Source organism: Mustela erminea, chromosome 5 (genome assembly GCF_009829155.1).
Source record: "Mustela erminea isolate mMusErm1 chromosome 5, mMusErm1.Pri, whole genome shotgun sequence".
Lineage (NCBI taxonomy): Eukaryota > Metazoa > Chordata > Mammalia > Carnivora > Mustelidae > Mustela > Mustela erminea.
In genome coordinates, this window is record NC_045618.1 from 98,756,997 (window position 1) to 98,779,594 (window position 22,598).

General features: G+C 36.6%; 1 protein-coding gene across 3 annotated transcripts in view; it reads left to right on the plus strand.

The window, feature by feature from the left end:
- The window catches only part of KLHDC1 (kelch domain containing 1), a 51,326-nt gene that overhangs the window by 12,027 nt on the left and 16,701 nt on the right, over window positions 1-22,598 (plus strand). For 2 of the 3 annotated variants that reach the window (XR_004285970.1, XM_032344153.1), the window contains exons 2-9: window positions 2,183-2,253; window positions 2,726-2,879; window positions 3,271-3,389; window positions 9,961-10,039; window positions 11,606-11,689; window positions 15,597-15,680; window positions 16,152-16,210; window positions 20,759-20,871. Coding sequence is in view for 2 of the 3 variants with exons in the window: in XM_032344153.1 (XP_032200044.1) it covers window positions 2,183-2,253; window positions 2,726-2,879; window positions 3,271-3,389; window positions 9,961-10,039; window positions 11,606-11,689; window positions 15,597-15,680; window positions 16,152-16,210; window positions 20,759-20,871 (763 nt within the window). In the remaining variant the exon portion in view is untranslated. The remainder of the gene's footprint in view (window positions 1-2,182; window positions 2,254-2,725; window positions 2,880-3,270; window positions 3,390-9,960; window positions 10,040-11,605; window positions 11,690-15,596; window positions 15,681-16,151; window positions 16,211-20,758; window positions 20,872-22,598) is intronic. The other variant, XM_032344154.1, reaches the window with a different exon arrangement.

The following is a 22,598-nucleotide window of genomic DNA, read 5'->3' on the forward strand; positions in this document are numbered from 1 at the left end:
ACTTCTGATTAGACTAAGTTCTTCTCTTTCTTCATGTCTCTTAACTTCTTTTTTGTATATTCCATCTCTCTGGGCCATATTTCCAGATTACGCAGTTAACTAATTTTCTTCTTTAGGTTCATCTTGACAGAACAATTTTAGTGGAATGATGGGTTCAGAAGCCAGATTTATTTGGATTGATGAGAAAATGACAGATGAAACAGTGGAGACATTCACTATAGTAAGAATGGAAGTTTTGTTGTGAAGAGAGCCAAGAATTAGGAGAAGGAGTTAAGGGAGGGTTTATTTGTTTTAAAGGTGAGTGATATTAAGGCATATTTGGATATCTATAGGAATGATCTAGTAGAGAAGGAAAACTTGATGATGTAGAAAAGAGGGGTTAATTTAAGAATGAAATGTCTCAGAAAACAAGGATCTAAGTCCAAATTTTTCAATTCTTTGATTTATTTCTTTTGTACCACCCCGTTTAAAGATCAGTGAAAGAGGTTTTGTTTTGTTTTGTTTTAATCAGGCTGAGATGAGCCTGCTGTCAGTTTAACAAGTATTATTCATGTATCCATTCACTCAGTCAATCAACAAACATTACATTTGCCTTTTAAGTGCAGTTACTGTGCTGGGCTCTGGGAACAGAATTTGAACAAGATAAACATGACCCCTGCACTCACGAAGCTATGGGTTAGTGGTAGTAAGTGGATGCGATGCAGACAAAGGACTTGGAAGGGCAAATAGAGTACTGTAGGAGAGCATTTAATAGGAACCTTAATCCTTTACCCTTATTCTAGGAGATTACAGAAGATTACATTTAAACTGATTTCCAAAGAATGAGGAGTTAACCAGGCAAATTCTGGGAGAGCATGTCCAGAAGAGAGAAGACGACAGATAAAGGCCCTGTTGCAGCAAGGAATTTGCAGAAATTTAGCAACTGAAAGAAGACTAGAGCATAGTGAATGAAAGGCAAGATGAGATTTGGGAGGGTAGCAGATGCTGTACAGTACAGAATCAGAAGAACTGTAGACTATCCTGGGAGCAGCTGGGAAGCACTGAAAGGATTAATAGTGACAGAATCTATTTTTCCGTAATATTTCCGTTGTAAAAGTGTGTGCTTGAGGCTACTGGAGCCTGATGCCGTTAAACCTTAGAATCATATGGTTACTACACTCCTTCTTAAAATTATGTGCTTACTTATCCATCTAATATGGCTTCTACAACCAGACATGAATGCAGCTTTCCTTCGAATTAACAGAATGATTTTCTGCTGTGTGTGTGTGTGTGTGTGTGTGTGTGTGTGGGATAGTGGTAGAAGTCAGATACTTGGTAGTCAAGATACTATCTTCTAAAATTTAACAAACCAATGAGAAAATAATATTTAGTGTATAAATAATATATGCATCATATAGCTTTAAAAATACTTAAACTGCTATTTTTAAAACTAGCTTTTTTGAATTATTTTGCAGACCAATAAATTTGGGAATTTGTATAAGGATTTGTTTTAATCCCTAAGTTTTTAGACTTAATATAAATAAGATTGTTTCTCTATTCTTTTTTCTCTTTTCATCATAAATGTCAGAATGTACTGTTCTGTTTATGTTATCAGCTTCTTTAGAGATTATTCAGATTCTGAGTTGTCACTTTGACTAGGTAAATTTATCTTGATCCTTAGAGTCTGTATTTAATGAATACCTAACACTATGCCTTGCACATAGTAGGCACTCAAAAAATATGTTCAGTAAATCAAGATATCTGATATAGTGCTCTTAATATACCTTATAAAAATTTCCGTTCTTAATTCCTTCCTTTCATCCAAAACATATTGTCCTTTTTTGATATTCTTTTTCTTCCTGACTTTGTAGTCTTTGGTGTTCTGCTCAGAATGTTATTATTTTGCTATTTTCCCTTACTCAGAATCCCTTTTGTAAGGTTTAATTGCCCTGAGTCTTTTCCTTGAGACTCATACACTTGCTATTTTGTATTCTAGAAGTTTCTTGTTTGCCACTTGTTCTTAGAAGATGTCTTTTCCCCCCTTCTTTTTTGATCTATCTTCATTTAAATTGAAAAACCCATCTTGGAGCCTGTTTATGTTTTTCTATTTTGCAGCATCTTAATCGCAGTTTTCCCATCCTGAGGAACTATTTAATTGTTGTTGTGTAATTGATAAACATAATTTTATGTATTCTGTTTTTAGTCTATTGAAGACAATGAAGTATATTTGCCTAATGATGAAATTTGGACCTATGATATTGATAGTGCATTATGGTAAGTAATTTTCAATTGCAGAATGCCCAATCTTAATATCGTTTTAAATATTTTCATAGATTACAGGGAAATTAAGAGCAAACTTAGAACATACTGCAACATTTATTGTCTCCCTTTCTTTTTCTTTGAATGCTTTATTCTCCCTGGCTCTTTCTTCCCCTTGCTCCCTTCCTCTCTCCGCTCTTTGCCATTTGCCATTCCTCTGAAGGCTGAGACTGCCCCAGAAGGCTTCGCTTTGTTCTACCAATTAATTCCCAATTCTAGTGATACAAGAAGATTCTGCAGTTTTTCTTCCGATAGGCTGGAAAATCTTTACCATGGATCTTAGGGTTTTTACAGTATCGGCTACCATGGCATTTCAATTGTAATTGTCAGTGACAGTTGTCATTGAAAGAGTACTCATGGAGTTCAAAGGGAATTTTTAATTTGCCTTTCTAAAAAGTCATGGAATTGCATGTTATTCTTGCTGCAGGACCATGCACCTCATGGAAGGAGAACTGCCTACCTCCATGTCAGGAAGCTGTGGTGCTTGCATTAATGGAAAGCTGTACGTTTTTGGAGGATATGATGACAAAGGATACAGCAATCGAGTAATACTTTCTTTCAATTCAGGAATGCAGCAAAATGTAATATTTAGTGTGTCACTTATTCTCACAAGTTTCCACATATTTAAAAAAGAAGATAAAAATAGAAAATCTTGAGCTTACAGAGTTTTAAAAATAGAGGGAATATGCAGCCACTGTGTTCTCTTCTTCCATGTCTTTCTGCTTCGTAGTTAGCTCCACGCTTAGTTGGTGTCTTATAGGGCAGAGCATGATGGGACAGGATCCATTTCAGGATGTCTCACATGTCATTTTTGCTTCTAAAACACAGTCTCATTTTATTAACTTTACAATGAAAAATCTTACTTTTAAAGAGAATAGAGTAATATTATTAATTCTTGGATCACATATCCCTCAGACACAGACTTAATTTTTAAATGCCCTCTCTGCTAATGGTGTTCTCCTCTTTTAAAAGCTTTATTTTGTTAATTTGCGAACAAGAGATGGAACCTACGTTTGGGAAAAAATCACCAGTTTTGAAGGACAACCACCCACACCACGTGATAAACTTTCTTGCTGGGTATATAAAGACAGGTAATGCAGCAAAATCATCTCATTAACTACACTTAAGTAAGGGTTACCGCCAGTGGCCGAAATAGAGAAAACTTGAAAGTCTGGATTTTTTTTCAAGGTATAATTACAAACTTGTTTTGATCCTGTTGGTAATAGCAGTTCCGCCTCCTGGATAAGAGCCATGTCATAAAGATAAGCATCGTGAAAGCAACTATCTGTTTTTTTAAATAAACTTATCATTTAATTAAACTTCCTGAATAGTTAACACATTCACAAGGTTCAAAAATTGAAACCGTATTAAAAAGTCGGTAGTGAAAGGTCTGGCTCCACCCCATCCCCATCCACTCTGTTCCCTTCCACCATACACAAATAATCTTGTATTCTTAGAGTAGTGGTTCCCAAACTGGTCTGCCATTGGAATCACCTGAGGATTTTTTTTTTTTTAATTCCAAAGCCTAGGTGATACCTCATACCAATTAAATGGTCATTTCTGGGGTTATGATATTTTGAAACTCCTCAGGTGTGTCCAAGATGCAAATAGGAAACCACTGCCATCAGTGTTACCTTATGCAAATAGAAGCAAATACGTAAGAGTGTATGCATGTATCCCTTTTTTCTCTCTCTTCCTTACACAAATGGCTGTGTACTCTACATTCTTCTGCACCCTGCTGCTTCCATTAGTTAACGGTATACCATGGAGATCTTCATCTTTCTGTATCTTGAGTGAGAAAGCTGATTTCCTTCCTCCCTTCCTCCCTCCCTTCCTTCCTTCTCTTTCTCTTTTCTTTCCTTTCTTTCTTTTAATAGCTGCATAGTATCCCTTTGAGGATATACCATAGTTTATTTGGTATAAACAAAACAATACTTATTTCAGTTCCTTTGCTATTACAAACTATGCTTTAATGACTCTGTGTGTGTTATGTGTGTGTGTGTGTGTGTGTGTGTGTGTGTGTGTGTGTGTGTGTGTATGAATGATTGCAGATCTATCCATTTGGATAAAATGAGATTGCATTTATAACTTTGGCAAATGTTTAGTTTGCTAAGGCTGTTGTAACAAAATTCCATAAACTAAGTGGCTTAAACAACAGAAATGTGTTTTCTCATGTTTCTAGAAACTGGAGGTCCAAGATTAAAATGTCAGCATGATTGACTCCTTCTCTAGGTTTAGAGGAAGCATCTATCCTATGCCTGTCCCCTAACTTAGGTGGATTTGCTGGCAATCTTTGATGTTCTTGAGCATGTAGAGGCATCACTCTGACCTCCACCTGCATGTTCACAGAGTGTTTGTCTGTGTATGTGTGTCTGTCTCCAGTTTATCCTTTATGTAAGGACACCAGTCATACTGGATGATGGCCTCCCCTAAGGACCTCATTTTAACTTGATCGCTTCTGTAAAGAACATGTCTCCAAATAAGTTCACATTCTGAGATCCTGGGGATTAGGACTTCAACATATGAAAGGAGAACACAAATCTATAGCAATAGATTCTGCCAATTTTTCCTCCTTAGAAGTGGGGCCATTTTGCATTCTCAACAATGGAATGCTTGTTTCTCCATAGTCTTGCCAAGAGTTTGCTAGCAAACTCCAATTGTTTGTTTGTTTGTTTGTTTGCCAGACTGACAGATGAGAAATATCTCAGTCTTATTTTTGCATTTTCACTGAAAAATATTTTTTGTGGGTGTGAACGTATTTTCATATGTTTAAGGGCAATTTTTATTTCTTTTTCTCTGTACTGTTTGTATCCTTTGGTAATATTTCCTATTTGAGTTTTCCTTTTTATAAACTTGATTTCTAGGAGTTATTTATATATTAAGGAAATTAGTGTTTGACCATGATACGATATGACAATATTTTTCCAATTTGTCATTTGTCTTTTGAGTTTACTTAATGTGTTCTGCATGCATTAAACAGATTTTTAAAATTTATTAGATAAGTTTATCAGTAATTTCCTTTTTTATCTTTATCTTTTGTGGCTTCCTGATCTTGAAATCTTGATTAAAAGGCTATATATTAATTTACCTATATATTTTCCTCTAGCACTTTTGTCATTTTATTTTTTAACATTTATTTTTTTATTTTTTAAATTTAAATTAAATTAAGTAACATATAATGTGTTATTTGTTTCACAGGTGCAAGTCTGTGATTCATCAGTCTTATACCCAGTGCTCATTGTAACACATATCCTCCCTGATGTCCATCACCCATTTACCCCAGCCTTCAACCCCTTTTTTCTTATTTTTTACATTTAAATTGTAGATTCATTTGGAACTTAGTCTGTGAATAGTTATGAGATATGGATCCAGGTTTATCTTTTTTTGAATGGCTACCTGTCTGTAACTCAGTTATTTCCCTACTTCTATCATATATTCACTTAATTTTCACTGGTATTTTGATCTGAGTTTTCTATTCTGTTACATTGATCAGTTAATGTACAAATACTTCCCTAGTGTAGATTGAAGCTTTACAGAACATTCTTATAGGATGACTTTAAATCATGAATGTATACCTTAAATAATTATCTCAAGATGAACTCACATAACTACCCCCCAAGTAAAGAAACAACATCATCAGTATTCTAGAATCCTTGATTATGTTCACTCATAATCACTATGCTCATCCTCCTTGCTGAAGGAAACCATTATCTTGACTTGTAGTATCCTAAATTAGTTATTTTTTAATTTTTTATATTAGATATGGCATCCTATAGAATTTATCCTTTTACTGAAATTATATTTTTGAGAGTCATTCATGATGTCATATGTACCTATGGTTTGTTTTCTTTCCTGTATATTACTCTATTTCATGAAATACTACAAAATATTTATTCATGCTACTGTTGATAAACATTTGGGGCATTTCTACTTTTTGACTCTTTAGAGTAACACAACTATGAACATTCTTCTATGTATTTTGGTACATACGGTAAATATTTCTATTGGGTATGTATCTTTTCATCCTCTCAATAATGTAATCTGATTTCAGTATAGTCTAATTTACCAATCTTTTTTTTATGATGAGTTCTTTTGTGTCTTAGACTTCGTTGATCCCAACTCTACAAAGTATTTTTGGTCTTTTGAAGTTTTTCTTGTTCATATATACAAGAAATGGGAAACAGTATTTGCCCTAGATAGGGAGACTGAGTGATTGAGAGTAGGAGAGAGACTTACTTTTTACTACACCTTTATCATGACAGGATAAAGTCATGATAAAATACATATAACATAAAATTTGCCATTTTAACCATATTTAAACGTCTAATGCAATGGCATTAATTATAGTCACAATTTTGTGCAACCATCAGCATTATTTAGTTCCCAAATTTATCATCACTCCCAACAGGGACTGTATACCCATTAAGCAATATTTCCCCATTCCCTTTTCTCCCCAGCCTCTGGTAATTTCTAATCTACTTTCTATCTCCATGAATTTGCCTATTATGGATATTTCATAGAAGTGGAATCATTCAATATTTGTTCTTTGGTGTTGGGCTTATTTCACTTAAAATATTTTCAGAGTTCACTAAGTTGTAGTATGATATTAGAACTTACTCCTTTTTAAGGCTGAATAACATTCCATTATATGCATTGTGTGCATTTATCTGTTCATCTGATGAACACTTGCTTTGTTTCCACCTTTTGGCTGTGGTGAATAATGCTGCTATGAACATTGGCTTTCAAGTATTGTTTGAGTCCCTGTTTTCAATTCTTTTGGATATATACCTAAGAGTAGAATTTCTGGGTCATATGGTAATTCTATGTTTAATTTTTTTAGGAAGCACTGAACTGTTTTTCCCCAATGAATGTGCCATATCCTATTTCCTCTGGCAGTGTACTTGGATTCTAATTTCTCTATGTCCTTACCAACACTTGTTTGTCTGTCTTTCTTTCTTTCTTTCTTTCTTTCTTTCTTTTTTAAAAATAATAGCTATCCTAATGGGTGTGAAGTGGTGTTCATTGTGGTTTTCCCCAGGGACTAATGGTTTGACCATTTTTCATATGCTTATTAGCCATTTGTATATATTCTTTGGAGAAATGTCTATTTAAGTCCTTTGCCCATTTTTAAAAATTGGTTTGTCTTTTTGTTGTTGAGTTATAGGAGTTCTTTAATTATTCTGGATATTAATTTCTTATCAGACATAGGCAGGGTTTTTTTGTTCTAATGTTTTGGGTTGGCTGGCCTCGTAGAGTGAGTTAGTAAGTGTTCTTTTCTCTTCATTTTCTCTGGGGGGAAGACTTTGAGAAGGTTGGTATTGATTGTTCTGTAAATGTTTGGTATAGTTCACCACTGAAACTATCTGGCCTTGAGCTTGTTTTTTTGGGGAGATTTTTTTGACTACTGACTCAATTATATATGTTTATTCAGTTTTCCTATTTCTTCATAAGCCATTTTTTATAGAATCTTTTCAGAAATTATTCTGCTTTATCTAACTTATCCAATCTGTTGACATAGTTTTTGTAGTATTCTCTTATAATCCTTTTAATTTCTGTAATGTTGATAGTAATGTCCCTTCTTGTCATTTCCAGTGTTAGTGCTTTGAGTCTTCTCTCCTTTTCTCTTTGTCAACCTAGCCAAAGATTTGTCAATTTTGTTGTTCTTTTCAAAGAACCAACTTTTGGTTTGTTGTTTTTCTCTATTTTTCTATTCACTGTTTTGCTTATTCTCCTTTATTTTTCATGATTTCCTTCCTCTTATTATCTTTGGGTTTAGTGTGCTCTTCTCTTTCTAGTTCCTTAGTGTATACAGTTATGTTACTGATTTGAGATGTTTTTAAAAAAATATGTAGGCATTTACAGCTATAAAATTCCCTCTGAGCACCACCTTTTCTACATACCGTAAGTTTTGTTTTATTGTATTTTCATTTTTATTCATTTCTAGGTAATTTTTAATTTCCCTTGTGATTTTTTTTTCCTCCACCCATTGGTTGACATTTTTATTTTCTTTCAGCACTTTAAAGATTTTTTTACATTGCTTTTGGCCTCCATTTTTCTCATGAGAAATTCACTCTCGTTCATGTTTTTGTTCCCCCATGTATGTATTTTTTTTCCTCTGGCTTTTCTTTATCTTTTTTTTTAATTTTTGCTCCTCGCTGAGGTTCCTATTTGTAGTTTCCTTTGTATTTATCCTTCTTGGAGTGCACTGAGCTTTTTGGGTTGGTGGGTTTACATCTTTCATCAGTTTCAGGAAGCTCTTAGTAATTATCAGACATTTCTCCTAGACGTTTATTTGTCTCTTCTCCTGGGATTCCTGTTATATGATAGAAGACCATTTCGTATTGCTCCACAGAGCTTGGGCTCCTTGGATTCCCACTCCCCCCACCCAATCTCTTTTCTTCTCTTTGTTTTAATTTGGATACTTTTTTTTTTTTAAGATTTTATTTATTTATTTGTCAGAGAGAGAGCACAAGCAAGGGGGAAGCACAGGCAGAGGGAGAAGCAGGCTCCCCACTGAGCATGGAGCCCCATGCGGGACTGGAGCCCCATGCAGAACTTGATCCCTGGACCCTGGGATCATGACCTGAGCCGAAGGCAGCAGCCTAACCCACTGAGCCACCCAGGTGCCCCTAGCAGTTCTTTTTCATGGTTCCACATCTCTACTGAAATTGCTCTGTTGTACTTGCATGTTGTCCACTTGTTACAAACTAGATCTGTTGGCATCTTTATCATAGTTATTGTAGATGCCATGTCTGATCATTCCACTATCTGGGCCACCTTGGGGTCAGCTTATATTGACCTTTCTCTTAATCATAGGTCACTTTTTTTTTTTTTTTGGCCTTTTCATGTATCTTGTAATTTTTTCACCACATTCCAGACATTCTCTATGAAAGAATAATAAGGTTTAGAGGAAAATATTTATTTCCAGAAAAAGACATGGCCTTTCTGTTTTTCTTGGGCTGCTAGAGTGAGTGGTAGTTTAGTCAGTCTCATTCATAGTTGATTTGTGTTTGGAATTGTTGCAACTGTTGCAACTGTTGTACAATTGCCTTCAAATATTTTGAGGCAAGATCATGACTCTCCTTTGAGCACTGCAGATTATCTAACGAAGTTCAACTGTACTTCACACTGTTCCCTCCCTGAGAACTCTGGAAGATCTCTCCCTGTTTCATAGCCTCATTGGGAGGTCTTTGGGTCACCAGGAAGTTCTCTTTGCTCTCCAGTCCCACCTTTTGCTTTCTGTACCTTGGGAAATCTTTTTCAGCCTTGTACCTCCTCCCTTGGTCTTTTGAGGGCAGCCATCCTGTGTGCTATAATGACTTAATATGCTTCTGAGGTATTTCCTTCAGATCTCCTGATCTGGGTGGTTTCTTTTACGAACTCTACCTGTCCTGGATTCTTCTTCCTCTTGCTCTTATACCAGGAATGAGAGTAGCCACACACGGGTCTTTTCCCTTTTATTGACAGTTCATCGCTTTTGGGAATAGTTCATTTAGACTTCTTTGTTCCCTTCTCTCTTTGATTTTTTTTTTTTTAACTATGGTTTTTTAGTTTACTTGGCTAGTTTAGGTTATTAGGGTGAGAGAGAGGATCTCTTTCAACTTTTGATGAATGGACTGGAAGTAGAATTCTAAAGTGTGTTCTTTTGTATTTGTTTTTCAGATTAATATATTTTGGTGGCTATGGGTGTAGGAGACACAATGAACTCCAAGACTGTTTTGATGTTCATGATGCATCTTGGGTAATCACTGTTTACATTTTCCTCTAATTTAGTATCACTTTAAAGTCTTTAGAAATAATGATTCCAGTCTTTTTCAATTTAACTTGCCACAATTGACACTATGAAAAAAAATGTGTTTTCTCTTTTCTGGATTTAGATTCAGTTGGAGGAGTTTCTCTCATCTTCTCTCACCTAGTGGTATTAGCCTTCATGGCTACTGGGAGAGTAATTTCTTACTTTATTAATCACTTGTACCTGTTTAGACAAGTAGAGATTTTAGCACAACTTGGAAAAACTTTGCTCACAGATAACCAGAACGGCTGTTGTTGAAATACATCTCCTTTTAGGTGTGTCCACCAGAACTATTCATAGCTCAGGCTGACCTCTGTTTGACAGTGAGTAGGTTGGGAGTGATATTACCTTTCCTACTTATTCTTACTGGCTAGAGAATAAACTGTTACTAATGAAATAAGACATGACATGAAAATGAAACCCTTTAAAAGATAACTTTAGAAACCATTGATCCCAGCATCAACAAATATAGTAGCTCATTGCTTTTACCTTTTACTAGCATATATTATTATTGTACATTATAATGTAAATCTATATGTAAATTTCATATATATCTTTTTGTATATGGGTATTTAAAGAGATCTCTGTATTTACAAGGTTTTTGCGTTTTTAAAATAAAATATCTTTAAAGTTTTGTTACTAATACTCTGGTTTCTCTTCAGATTGTATAAATCTTTTGCCTCTTAAAATTTTGTTACTTACAGTATTACTGATAATTTTCAAAAATATAAATTCCCATTACTTTGATCTACATATTTTTACTCATTTTTTTTTCTTTCCTAGTACCATTAGGCTAAGAACCACATAGTTTTAGGTGTACAAGTAGATTGCATTTATATTTTAAATTAAGTAAATTGTTTAGTGTGTTTAAATTGCCTGACAAGTTCTGACAAAAATGAATGATGTATTTCTGGCATAGAACATAAAACTGACACAGAGGCAAGCTAAAGCAGGAATAGAGGATCTCAACAATCCAGAGATGCTAAATATAGTGTAATTGCTAAATGGTTGCCCTGCTGACAATTTTGTCTCTTAGAAGACAAACTAGAGGGTAAGCCCAAGTTTGACCTATAAGAACAAATTGCTTCGTTAAGTAGAAGTGATTGGAGCTTTTTGGAAAAAGGAACCATGGTCCACTGAAGTTCCTGATAAAGATTGGGAATTCTGAGCATGTACTCTAGGAACACAGAGTGCAAAATATAAATGTCATTCTGTCCTCTGCAACTTTAAAAGAGATTATTCTTTGAGAGAATTGGAAGATTATCAACAAGTAAAGTTATGACTCACTGTAAGCAATGCTATGAGAAGACAAGTTGCCAGGTGGCTGCTGCGACTAGTCGGGAGGCCACACTTTATGAGTCATGGGTGTGTACTTTAGCTTTATGACTGTGGTAACACTTAACCTCTATTTTTGTAATGGTGTTTATTATTTCACCAGTAAATATGCAATGAAATTTATTACAATAACCTAAAGTTCACAAAAGCTTTGAAATATTTAAAAAATTCCTGTTTTAGGAAGAACAGATATTCTGGGGATGGCATAATGATGTTCATGTATTTGATACAAAGACACAGAATTGGTTTCAACCAGAAATTAAAGTAAGTAATGGAAAAATTACCTTTGTATTTGTATATTTATTGATACCTTAAAAGAATATTTTTTGCTAAGTTATTTGGATTTTAGCAATTGAGTTTATAATCATATAATCCCTTGGGACGCCTGGGTGGCTCAGTTGGTTAAGCAGCTGCCTTTGGCTCAGGTCATGATCCCAGCATCCTGGGATAGAGTCCCACATCGGGCTCCTTACTCAGCAGGGAGCCTGCTTCTCCCTCTGACCCTGCCTGCCACTCTGTCTGCCTGTGCTTGCTCTCATTCTCTCTCTCTCTCACAAATAAATAAAATAAATAAAATCTTTTTTTTTTTTTTAAGATTCTGTTTATTATTTATTTGACAGAGAGAGATCACAAGTAGGCAGAGAGGCAGGCAGGGAGAGAGGGGGAAGCAGGCTCCCCGCTGAGCAGAGAGCCCGATGCGGGGCTCGATCCCAGGACCCTGGGATCATGACCCGAGCCGAAAGCAGAGGCTTTAACCCACTGAGCCACCCAGGTGCCCCTAAATAAAATCTTTTAAAAAATAATAATAATCATATAATCCCTTAAGTGCCATCACTAATACTCTTTTTATTTTTAATCACCTATTTTTCTCCAGGTTAGCTAAGGTTGTCTAGAAAAATCTTCCAAAGTGGGTACCATCATTGTCCTTTACCCACAAGTATGATGTAATGATGGCACTTTTAAAATGTCCTTTTAGGGCACCTGGGTGGCTCAATCAGTTAAGTGTCTGCCTTTGACTCAGGTCAAGATCTCTGGATCCTGGGATAGAGTCCCTCCTCAGCGGGGAGTCTGCTTCTCCCCTGCCCCTCCCCCCAACTCATGCACACAGGCTCTCTCTCTCTCTCCTCTACTCTTTCTCTCTCAAAAATGAATAAATAAAATCTTTTTTTTTTAAAAAATCCTTTTATAGTCAAGTCCATAATTTTGAAAAGCCCATATTTCATACTCTTGAAATCTACATACAATTAAAGCATGACAAAAATACATTATTATTCTCTTTCATGAACTAGTGAGCAAACCCAAATTCAAATTAGCTTAAGCCATAATGAATTTTTACATAGAGGGAAGGTATATTTTGGAGTGGCTCACATAGTGGAAGAACTGCAGGGACTAGGGCCTCAGGAGCTAGAGGAAGTTACTCCATACCATCACAACATTTTCCATAGCTCTTCGTCAACTTCTCTTTGCTTCTCTTTGTGTTCTAGCTTCATTTTGTCTACTGCAGACCAGCCAGCTCATTTAGGAGGGAACGTGGTCCTGGCTATCCAGGCAATCCTTTCCACTGGTGCTGTATTCTTTCAAGGTCTATAAATTAGTCTTAGAAGAGGACTCTGCATATTTGGGCAGGTTCCCACTCTTTACATTGGTCCCTGTTCCCAAAGAGATGACAGGCTAGGCCCGTGTCTCGGGCTTACCCTAGGAGAGCAGAGGATTGTGGGTAATAGGTCACCAGAACTGCGCCAAATGGAGTGCTAAAGGGACAAAACCAAAACTGTCCACAAAAATGCACAAATGACATACATCCATTTGAATTTTAAGATTTATGTCTTTTGTTAATGAAATAAAAGCATTTTATCTCTATTCAGATAATTTTATGTCTGCAAGCTGGTGCCAAGAAACCATGTTGAGAATGGATCTACTGAAACTCATCCTGGATCTCTCTCAGGCATCTGTTGCCTCTACTTCTTTACAGAAAAACCGGGAGTCTGCAGCTCTTGAAGGCATATTTGTAGCATATGCTGCTGTCAGGGCACCAGGCTGGCCCATTCAGTGGCGCATGCAACTCTTGTCCTCAAGGTTTTGAGTTCATGTTCGGTATTGGGCTGGAGCCTACTTTAAAAAATAATAATAATAATAAAAGTAGAATGTGCTTCTGAGGATAAGGGAGCTCAGGTAGCTTGTAATTAGTTCTTGAGCTCCTTCTTTCTCTTCTTACCTCAGGCTATAGCCTTCTTCAACATTTTTACACACACCTGACCCTATTTTAGTTCATATTTACCAAGATTTTCAGTGTAATTTCTCTGATGATTTCTTCAAATGAGTTCTTATATTGTTATATATTTTATTGAAAATTCTCACATGGCTGTGCCTGGATGTCTCTTCATTTTTTAGAGATGTTCTTAAAATACTTCATTATTCCCAATATTGGGATCAAAAGACAAGGCAGCATGGAGGGTGTACCAATTATTGGTGTCAAAGTCAAAAGAAATTGGGTTTGCATTCTAATTCTGTCCTATAAGAGCTGTATACTTTAGATAAGCCATTTAGTGTGTCATCTATAAAATGGAAAGGTTGAAAGTGTTTTTTCTATATGGGATTTTTACCCCTTAAGAGCAATATACTAGTAATCTTCGAGTTGTTTTCACTATTTCAAGCAACTTAATAAGCATTGTGCATTACTTAGACAATTAGACACACAGATTAATGCAAATGCCATTTCTTTGTTTTTGTTTTTGTTTTTAATTTATTTATTTAACAGACAGAGATTACAAGTAGGCAGAGAGGCAGGCAGAGAGAGAGGGGGAAGCCGGCTCCCTGCCCAGCAGAGAGCCCGACGCAGGGCTCGATCCCAGAACCCTGGGATCACCATTTCTTTGTTTTTGTTTAGAATTACATGAACTCAGTTTATTCAGAAGCTTTAGGTGGCTAATAAAGGCACTTGACAGAGGTTTGGTATTTATTTCATTATCAATGTGTATATAGTAGAATAATTTTTCCAAAATTTCAGATCAGGAATGGGGTAATAATAATGATTGTGTTGTGCTGGAATGACTGAGAAACAAATTTCAAAAGGTTCTTTCTCACTTATATAAGTGTTAAATTGTTAATATCTGAATTATTTCTTCCAGTGTTGGCTTCAGGACAGTCATTCGAGTAAGCCTGAAAAGTCTTGAGAGTTATGATATTGGCTGTAGAGCTTAAATGTCCTGTGCCCACATTCAGGAGCCAATGCGCTGAAAATGTTGAAAAAGTTCTTTCAGAACTTGGAATGAAATGCATACACAAAGGCACCCACCATGAACACTTGGAAATTATGCAGAAAATTTTTCCTTTAAATCTCATTCATTCATCTACCCATTATATTCTCTCTTTTCCACCAATCCAAACTTCTCTGGAGAAGAGATCTATATTTTTTCCAAAGTAAAGTATAGGAAAGTGTCACCAGTTAATGGGAAGAGCTTTAGTAAGTGATAAAGCAATGTTTGGCTTAAGGCAAGAGTGAAGTCCTTATTGAGGAATTTAAGTCTCCCAAGAGTTTGAGGGGGTGGATGTAATTTCTTAGAGTCTCTGAGATCATTGTGTACTACTCACTCATAATATGAACTCTGTGGGGGAAGGGTGTGGGAAGAGAGGGAAGGGGGGAGAGAGAGAGAGAATCTTTTTAATTTGATTTTTAAATCTTTATAGTTCAAGCTGAAATTTACATGAAACTTTATTTTGCTAAATAGTGTCAGGTAGTTAAGAAAAACACTTTAAAAAGTAAAGCTCTGAGTAAATAAGTTTTTTTTTTTTAAGATTTATTTATTGAGAAAGAGCATGCACAAGAGCGGGGGAGGGGCATAGGGAGAGGAAGATGGAGAATCTCAAGCAGACTCCCGCTGAGTGCCCTTGGGAGGCAGGGATCCATCTCAGGACCCTGAGATCATGACCTCAGCCGAAACCAAGAGGCAGACCCCCCACTGACTGGGCCACCCCTAAATTTCATTTTTGAAGAACACTGTTTGTCTATAATTATTACTACTCAGAATGAAATTTTGCCTTAGGATTTTTATTGAATTACAGAGATAATGGTGATCTGGCGGTCAGGTATTTCTCATACTGAGCGTAGGAGTGGGACTTCCTTAGACATGTTTCAAGGTTTTGCATTCTGTTTTCTCATCTCTGCTTGCAGGGTGGAGTTCCTCCACAGCCCCGAGCCGCACACACGTGTGCCATTCTTGGAAATAAGGGCTATATCTTTGGCGGACGTGTTTTGGTTAGTGTTTTCATGGAAATAGTATTTTTATGTGTGATTCTACTTACATAAATTATTTTCTGATTTGGGGGAACAACAGACTATTCAAATTATCAAGATACTAAAATCCTGTTCGGTAACTTTTATTTTCCATCCCCTAAACAAACTATACATGAATCATGATGATTTATGAATCATGGGTTAGTGAAGAGAATCCTTCATATCAGTGCATAACCAGAAAAGTTTTTAGAATTTCTGAACCTTTAAATCCTGTTAGTTTAAACCCATTTCTTCCTCCCCGCCCCCCCCGATAAATTAATTGAGTAGCTCTAGATTAATTTTATTAACACTTAGCATTTTTTCCCAATATATAAATTTCTGATGTTTGGTAAAATGGAGATGTCTATTTTTAATCTGAACTTATTTTAAAACCAAAATTTTAGCCCATGAAGGATGTAAAACACAGACTAATTTAACACACTTTTATTTTAGCAAACTAGGATGAATGATTTGCACTATCTGAACTTAGATACCTGGACTTGGTCTGGAAGGTAAGTATGAGATTTAAGTATATTTTAATCAAAAGGTATGTGTGTGTGTGTGTGTGTGTGTGTGTGTCTGTCTGTCTCTCTGTCTTTTGGATCATAATCCAAATCTCAGTCTCTAAAACTGAACTAGTATCTTTTTCCTTCAGATCATATGTCTAAGCAAGGAATATACAGATTTAAATGCAGAGTTTGTTCTTTAACTAAATTAAATAAAACATGAGAATACCAGCAGTTGAAAATTGATTATGTAAAAGTACTGGTTTTGTACTAAGTATTCTTGAGAACTGGTCAGAAGAAGAAATGAAGGAACAATTTATTGGGGTCATAACAAGTAAACATAACGAAGTAGGGAAAAGCCAGATTTTAATTGTGGTTCAAAGGATATATTTAACAATAGAATAAATCTATTTAGCTATCACTTCAGCTGTTCATGTAATGAGATGGAATCAGAGCTAAATATTATTCTAAAATAGAAATACTATTAAAAATGAAACTGAAATGGCCAAAAAAAAAATTATAGCAGATTATCTTTGAAATCTTGCAATGGAGAAAGTTTTTTTAAAGATGGTATAAACCCAGGGTGCTTGGGTGGCTCAGTCCGTTAAGTGTCTGCCTTCCAGTCATGATCTTGCAGTCCTGGGATCAAGTCCTGGGATCAAGGGGAGATTGTGTCTCCCTCTCCTCCTGCTTGTGCTCTCTCTCAAATATATAAGTAAAATCTTTATTTTTAAAAATATTCATATTTTTGAGAGGGAGAGAGCATGAACAGTGGGGAAAGGCAGAAAGAGGGAGAAACAAGACTCCCCAACGGAAAGGGGAGTCCAACATAGGGCTCGATCTCAGGACCCTGAGATCATGATATGAGCTGAAGACAAATGCTTCACTGACTGACCACCAAGGTGCCCTTGAAATAAATAAATAAATAAAATCTTAAAAAAAAAAAAAAAACTTCACCAAAGTTAAAAGGCAAATTGGAAAATGCAAACAAAAAACTAAAAGTCATATTTACAGTATTTTAAAAAAGATTTTATTTATTTGCTAGAGAGATAAAGAGAAAGCATGAGTGGAGAGAGCGGCAAAGAGAGAAGGAGAAGCAGGCTCTCTGCTGAGCAGGGAGCCCAGTGTGTGACTGGATCCCAAGACCCTGAGCTGAAGGCAGATGAGTAACTGACTGAGCCACCTGGGTGCCCCTGCAGTATATTTTACAGGGCTTAAAGCCATAGGAACTTAGAAAATCAGTAAGAGGGGCTCCTGGGTCGCTGTGGGTTAAAGCCTCTGCCTTTGGCTTAGGTCATGATCCCAGGGTCCTGGGATTGAGCCCTGCGGCAGGCGCTCTGCTCAGTGGGGAGCCTGCTTCCCCCTCTCTCTCGCTGTCTGCCTCTCTGCCTACTTGTGATCTCTGTCTGTCAAATAAGTGAATAAAATTTTTTAAAAAAATTTTTTAAAACAAAGAAAAAATCAGTAAAAAAAAAACAAATGATCCAACAGAAAAGTGGACAAAGAACATAAATGAGCAACTCGTGGGAGAAATACAAATGGGCAAAAATTACTTTATTTTTTTAAGATTTCATTTATTTATTTGAAAGAGAGAGAAAGAGCATGAGTAAGGGGAGGGAGAGAGAGAAGCAGACCCCCACTGAGCAAGGAGCCTCAAACTGAGCCTGGCTCAGTCCCAGGACTCTGAGACCATGACCCCAACCAAAGGCAGACACTTAACCAACTGAGCCACCCACATGCCCCCCAAAATTATTTTTAAAAGGTGTTCAACCTTATAGACCATCAAAGAAATGGAACTAAAAGTAATAGTTTTCAATTATCAGATAAAAAATAATTATAAATAACAAGGTGTGCTCATTTATAACAAGACTATTAGTGGGGGTATAAATTGGTACAGTTTTTCTGGAAGGTAGTTTGGCAATATATTTAAAATGTAAAATGGGGGGGGCTATATGTTTAAAATGTAAAATAAAAAACAAGTATGCAAGCCAGGGATGCCTGCTTAGGTAAGCATCTGCCTTAGGCTCAGGTCATGATTCTGGGGTACTGGGATTGAGCCCCACCTTGTTGGGCTCCCTGCTCTGCGGGCTCCCTGCTCTGCGGGCAGCCACCTTCTCTCTCTCCCTGCTTGTGCTCTCCCTCTCTCTTTGTCTCTGTGCTAAATAAGTAAATAAAATCTTAAAAAAAAAACATAAAATGGAATTTCTACTTTGATCCAGAGTTTCTCCAAAGATAAATAATTGGATGCGTGCTCATGTGTGGATTTGTGTTACATTATTGTAAAAGCAGGAACTGGAGGTCAGCCCTCATGTTTCCAAGTGGGGATTGTTTAAATTATGGCACATTTGCGCAGTGGCTACTATGTTTCCATTACCAAAGGAAGTTATACTTACAGAAATACTCTACAACATATTAGTTGAATGAAAAAAGTTGCAGAACAGAATATATGATCCATATATATATAATATATATAATATATATAATATATATTATATATATATATTTTTAAAGATTTTATTTATTTATTTGACAGACAGAAATCACAAGGAGGCAGAGAGGCAGGCGGAGAGAGAGAAGGAAGCAGGCTCCCCACCGAGCAGAGAGCCTGATGTGGGACTCGATCCCAGGACCCTGAGATCATGACCTGAGCTGAAGGCAGAGGCTTAACCCACTGAGCCATCCAGGCGCCCCCCCCATTTATATTTTTTAATAAATATGTTTATATGTACATTAAAACCTAGAAAGATATATACCAAATTATTATTATTTCGCATCGCTGGAGGACAGGATTATAAGAGAACTCTCCTTTTTAAAAATACTTTTGTGAAAAAAATTACTTTTGTGGTTGTTGAATCTTTTGTAACCAAAATGATTCTTATAGCCAACACAAACCATGAAAATACTTCCATTTTGGAAAAAATAATTATATCTTCTACAAATGGCCCATATTATTCTGGAACATTCCAGAATGCTGGAGAATGGTATCGTATCCTCTTACCTCCCAAGTTAAACTTTTGAACTTGTGTTTTTATTTCTTCAAGAATAGGACAGTATTTGAAATTTTTAGAGGTTTATCCTGGACCTGGAATGGCTTGCAAACTTTTTTTTTTTTAAGATTGTATTTATTTATTTGAGAGAGAGAGTGTGTGTGTGTGCAGTGAGGAGGGACAGAGGGAAAGAGAGAGAGAGAGATAGAAGCAGACTCCCTGATGAGCAGGAAGCCATGCTTCTATTTTCCTGCTGCTTTTGATATGATCATTTGATTTTTCTTTAGCCTATTGATATGGTGGATTCCATTAGCTGCTTTTTGAGTGTTGAACAGCCTTGCATACTGGGGATAAGTCTTATTTGGTCATGGTGTATAATTCTTTTAAGTTTTTGGATTTGATTTACTAATATTTTGGTGAGTGAGGATTTTTGTGACTATGTTCATGACCAATATTGGTCTGTCATGTTCTTTTCTTGTGACGTCTTTGTTTTTGTTTTGTTTTGCATTTTAGACTTTATTTATTTAAGAGAGAGTGAGCGAATGAGAGAGCACAAGCCAGGGTGGGTTGGGGGAGAGGCAGAGGGAGAAGCAGACTCTCCACTGAGCAGGGACCCCAATGCCAGGCTCAATCCCAGGACCCTGGGATCATGACCTGAGCAGAAGGCAGACGCTTAACCGACTGAACCACCCAGACTTACTTTTATTTTATTTTTATTTATTTATTTATTTTAAAGATTTTATTCATTTATTTGAGAGAGAGATACAGGGAAAGCTCGATAATGAAGGGGGTGGACCATAGGGACAGATTCCCCACTGAGCAGGGACCCTGACATGGGCCTCTATCCTGGGACTCTAGGACCATGACCTGAGCCAAAGGCAGCTGCTTACCTGACTTAGCCACCCAGGTGCCCCTGCATACTTTTATTTGGAAGCTAGAGTAGCTAGCATTTTCAGGTGAAGAAGCTTTGGGAAATTGTAAGGGAAGTAAACCAAAGTAAAAGCAACAGCACCCAAATCCCATAATATCCTTGAGGAAATCAGCTAAAAATATATAATTAAACATGGGCCCACAGTAAAAAGTTACAGACATAAAAAATAATTATGTTGAAAAACTTAAAAAGTTATATGGATTAAACGACATGATATATGAAGCACGCATTGGGAACTGACTGTAATTTTCAGTTTGTGTTCTGTGACCAAGTGGCATAGAGCTAAATGAAAGGATTGTTTAAATTCATCTAAGCATTAAAGAATTTTTTTAAAAAGATTTTATTTATTTGACAGATCACAAGTAGGCAGAGGGGCAGGCAGAGAGAGAGGGGAAAGCAGGCTCCCTGCTGAGCAGAGAGCCCTGAGATCCTGACCTGAGCCAAGGCAGAGGCTTAATCCACTGAGCCACCCAGGCACCCCAAGAATGTTTTTGAAATCTTAATCTTAATGCAGCTGGAGATAGGAAAAGCAGCTTTTTAGAAAAGTATGAAGCAGTTTTTACCTTAATCTGAGATGATCGGAAACCTTTCATTTTGACTAACACAGTAACTAGATTTTTTTCCCCCTTACCACAGGATTCCTGTTAATGGAGAAAACCCCAAACATCGGTCATGGCATACTTTAACACCAATAGCTGATGATAAACTTTTTCTATTTGGTGGACTAAGTGCAGACAATATTCCATTAAGTAAGTCAATTAAAGTTTAGCCTACAATTATTACCTCATTCTTTTTTCTTAAGTGTATTTAATACATAAGTTTCCTTCCTCCCTTCCTCCCTTTCTTCCTTTCTCTCTTTCTTTCATTTTCTGGTTTACATTTATCCCCAACTGTATGCTTTCATTAAGAATTAGAAGACCGGGGCACCTGGGTGGCTCAGTGGATTAAGCCTCTGCCTTTGGCTTAGGTCATGATTTCAGAGTCCTGGGATCAGGCCCTGCATCGGGCTCTCTGCTCTGCAGGGAGCCTGCTTCCTCCTGTCTCTCTCTGCCTGCCTCTGACGACTTGTGATCTCTCTCTGTCAAATAAATAAAGAAAATCTTTAAAAAAAAAAAAAAAGAATTAGAAGACCCCTTTGCTTTAGTACCTTTGGCTTTCCATGTTCTCCTGTTTCCTAGGTATATAGAAAAGGAAGGGTGGTTGAAGCTAGATGAATTAAAGCCCCTTTCAACTATAATATTCTGTGGTTCTGTGCCTTCCTGATTTTTGATCCAGATACTTAACATTGTAGCCTGGAATGGGGATTAGAAGAACAGTCTTCCCCAGAAGGCTCTGGAAATATAAGGTGGGAAGGCCAGTTGCTCCTCTTTTTATTCCAGAACTATAAAGGAAGGTGCTTAGCCAGAAACTTTAAACTCCTGTCATTGCTGATTCCAATGGCTGTGGTTTTGTAATGCTGGGGTTTTGTTTTTGTTTTTCCAGCAGTAAAATTGTGGCATCAGGATAGACAAATGACTTAAGAATATCCACCCTCTAGTTTGATGTTAGGTGTTTTGTGTTTTCTTAACTCAGTTTTCCATGACTGGAGAGGTTTTCATAAGAAACCTCATTTATACACTTCCATATAGGATCTGGAAACAACTTTTTATTTTTCAACAGCAATTTATTGATCATCAACTATTTGTCAAGCAACAAAGGGATTCCAGAGGCTGGCTAGGGAAACAGAGGAGTTTCTAGTAGGGGTATTAGGTATTGCAAATGATTATGCTTCTCCAATTTGAAGGTTTTTAATTAAAAGAGATTTGGAGTCTAATAAAAAACTAACATCTATTTGTTTCAGTAGGGGTTGTTTAATATCATGTCTTTTGAGCTTTAATGTTTTTATTATTATTATTTATTTATTTAAAAGATTTTATTTATTTGAGAGAGAATGAGTGAGAGAGAGCATGAGAGAGGAGAAGGTCAGAGGGAGAAGCAGACTCCCCAAGGAGCTGGGAGCCTGATGCGAGACTCGATCCTGAAGTCCAGGATCATGACCTGAACCGAAGGCCGTCGCTCAACAAACTGAGCCACCCAGGCGCCCTGAGCTTTAATGTTTTTAATTCCTATTTGGTGTTTTTAGTCATGGACATGTGGGGAATTCCCTGTCCTAACTCAGTCCAGTTGGAGTCCTCCTGTACAGACCCAGCTTAATTTCTGGATATTACATGATACCAAGAATTAATTTTGTTGACTATGATAATGGCATTGTGGCAATGAGATAACGGCATTGTCGTTCTGTAAACGATATATTTTTTAAAGTGATGTTTACTGAGGTATATACGGGGGAAATGACAGGAGAGCTAAGATTTGCTTTAGAGTAACTGAGCCACAAGAATAACAAAAAAGAGATAAATGGAGCACGTGTGACAAAAACTGGATAGTTGTTGAATTTGGGGTATGTGAGAATGCATTATCACGGTCATTCTACCTGTGT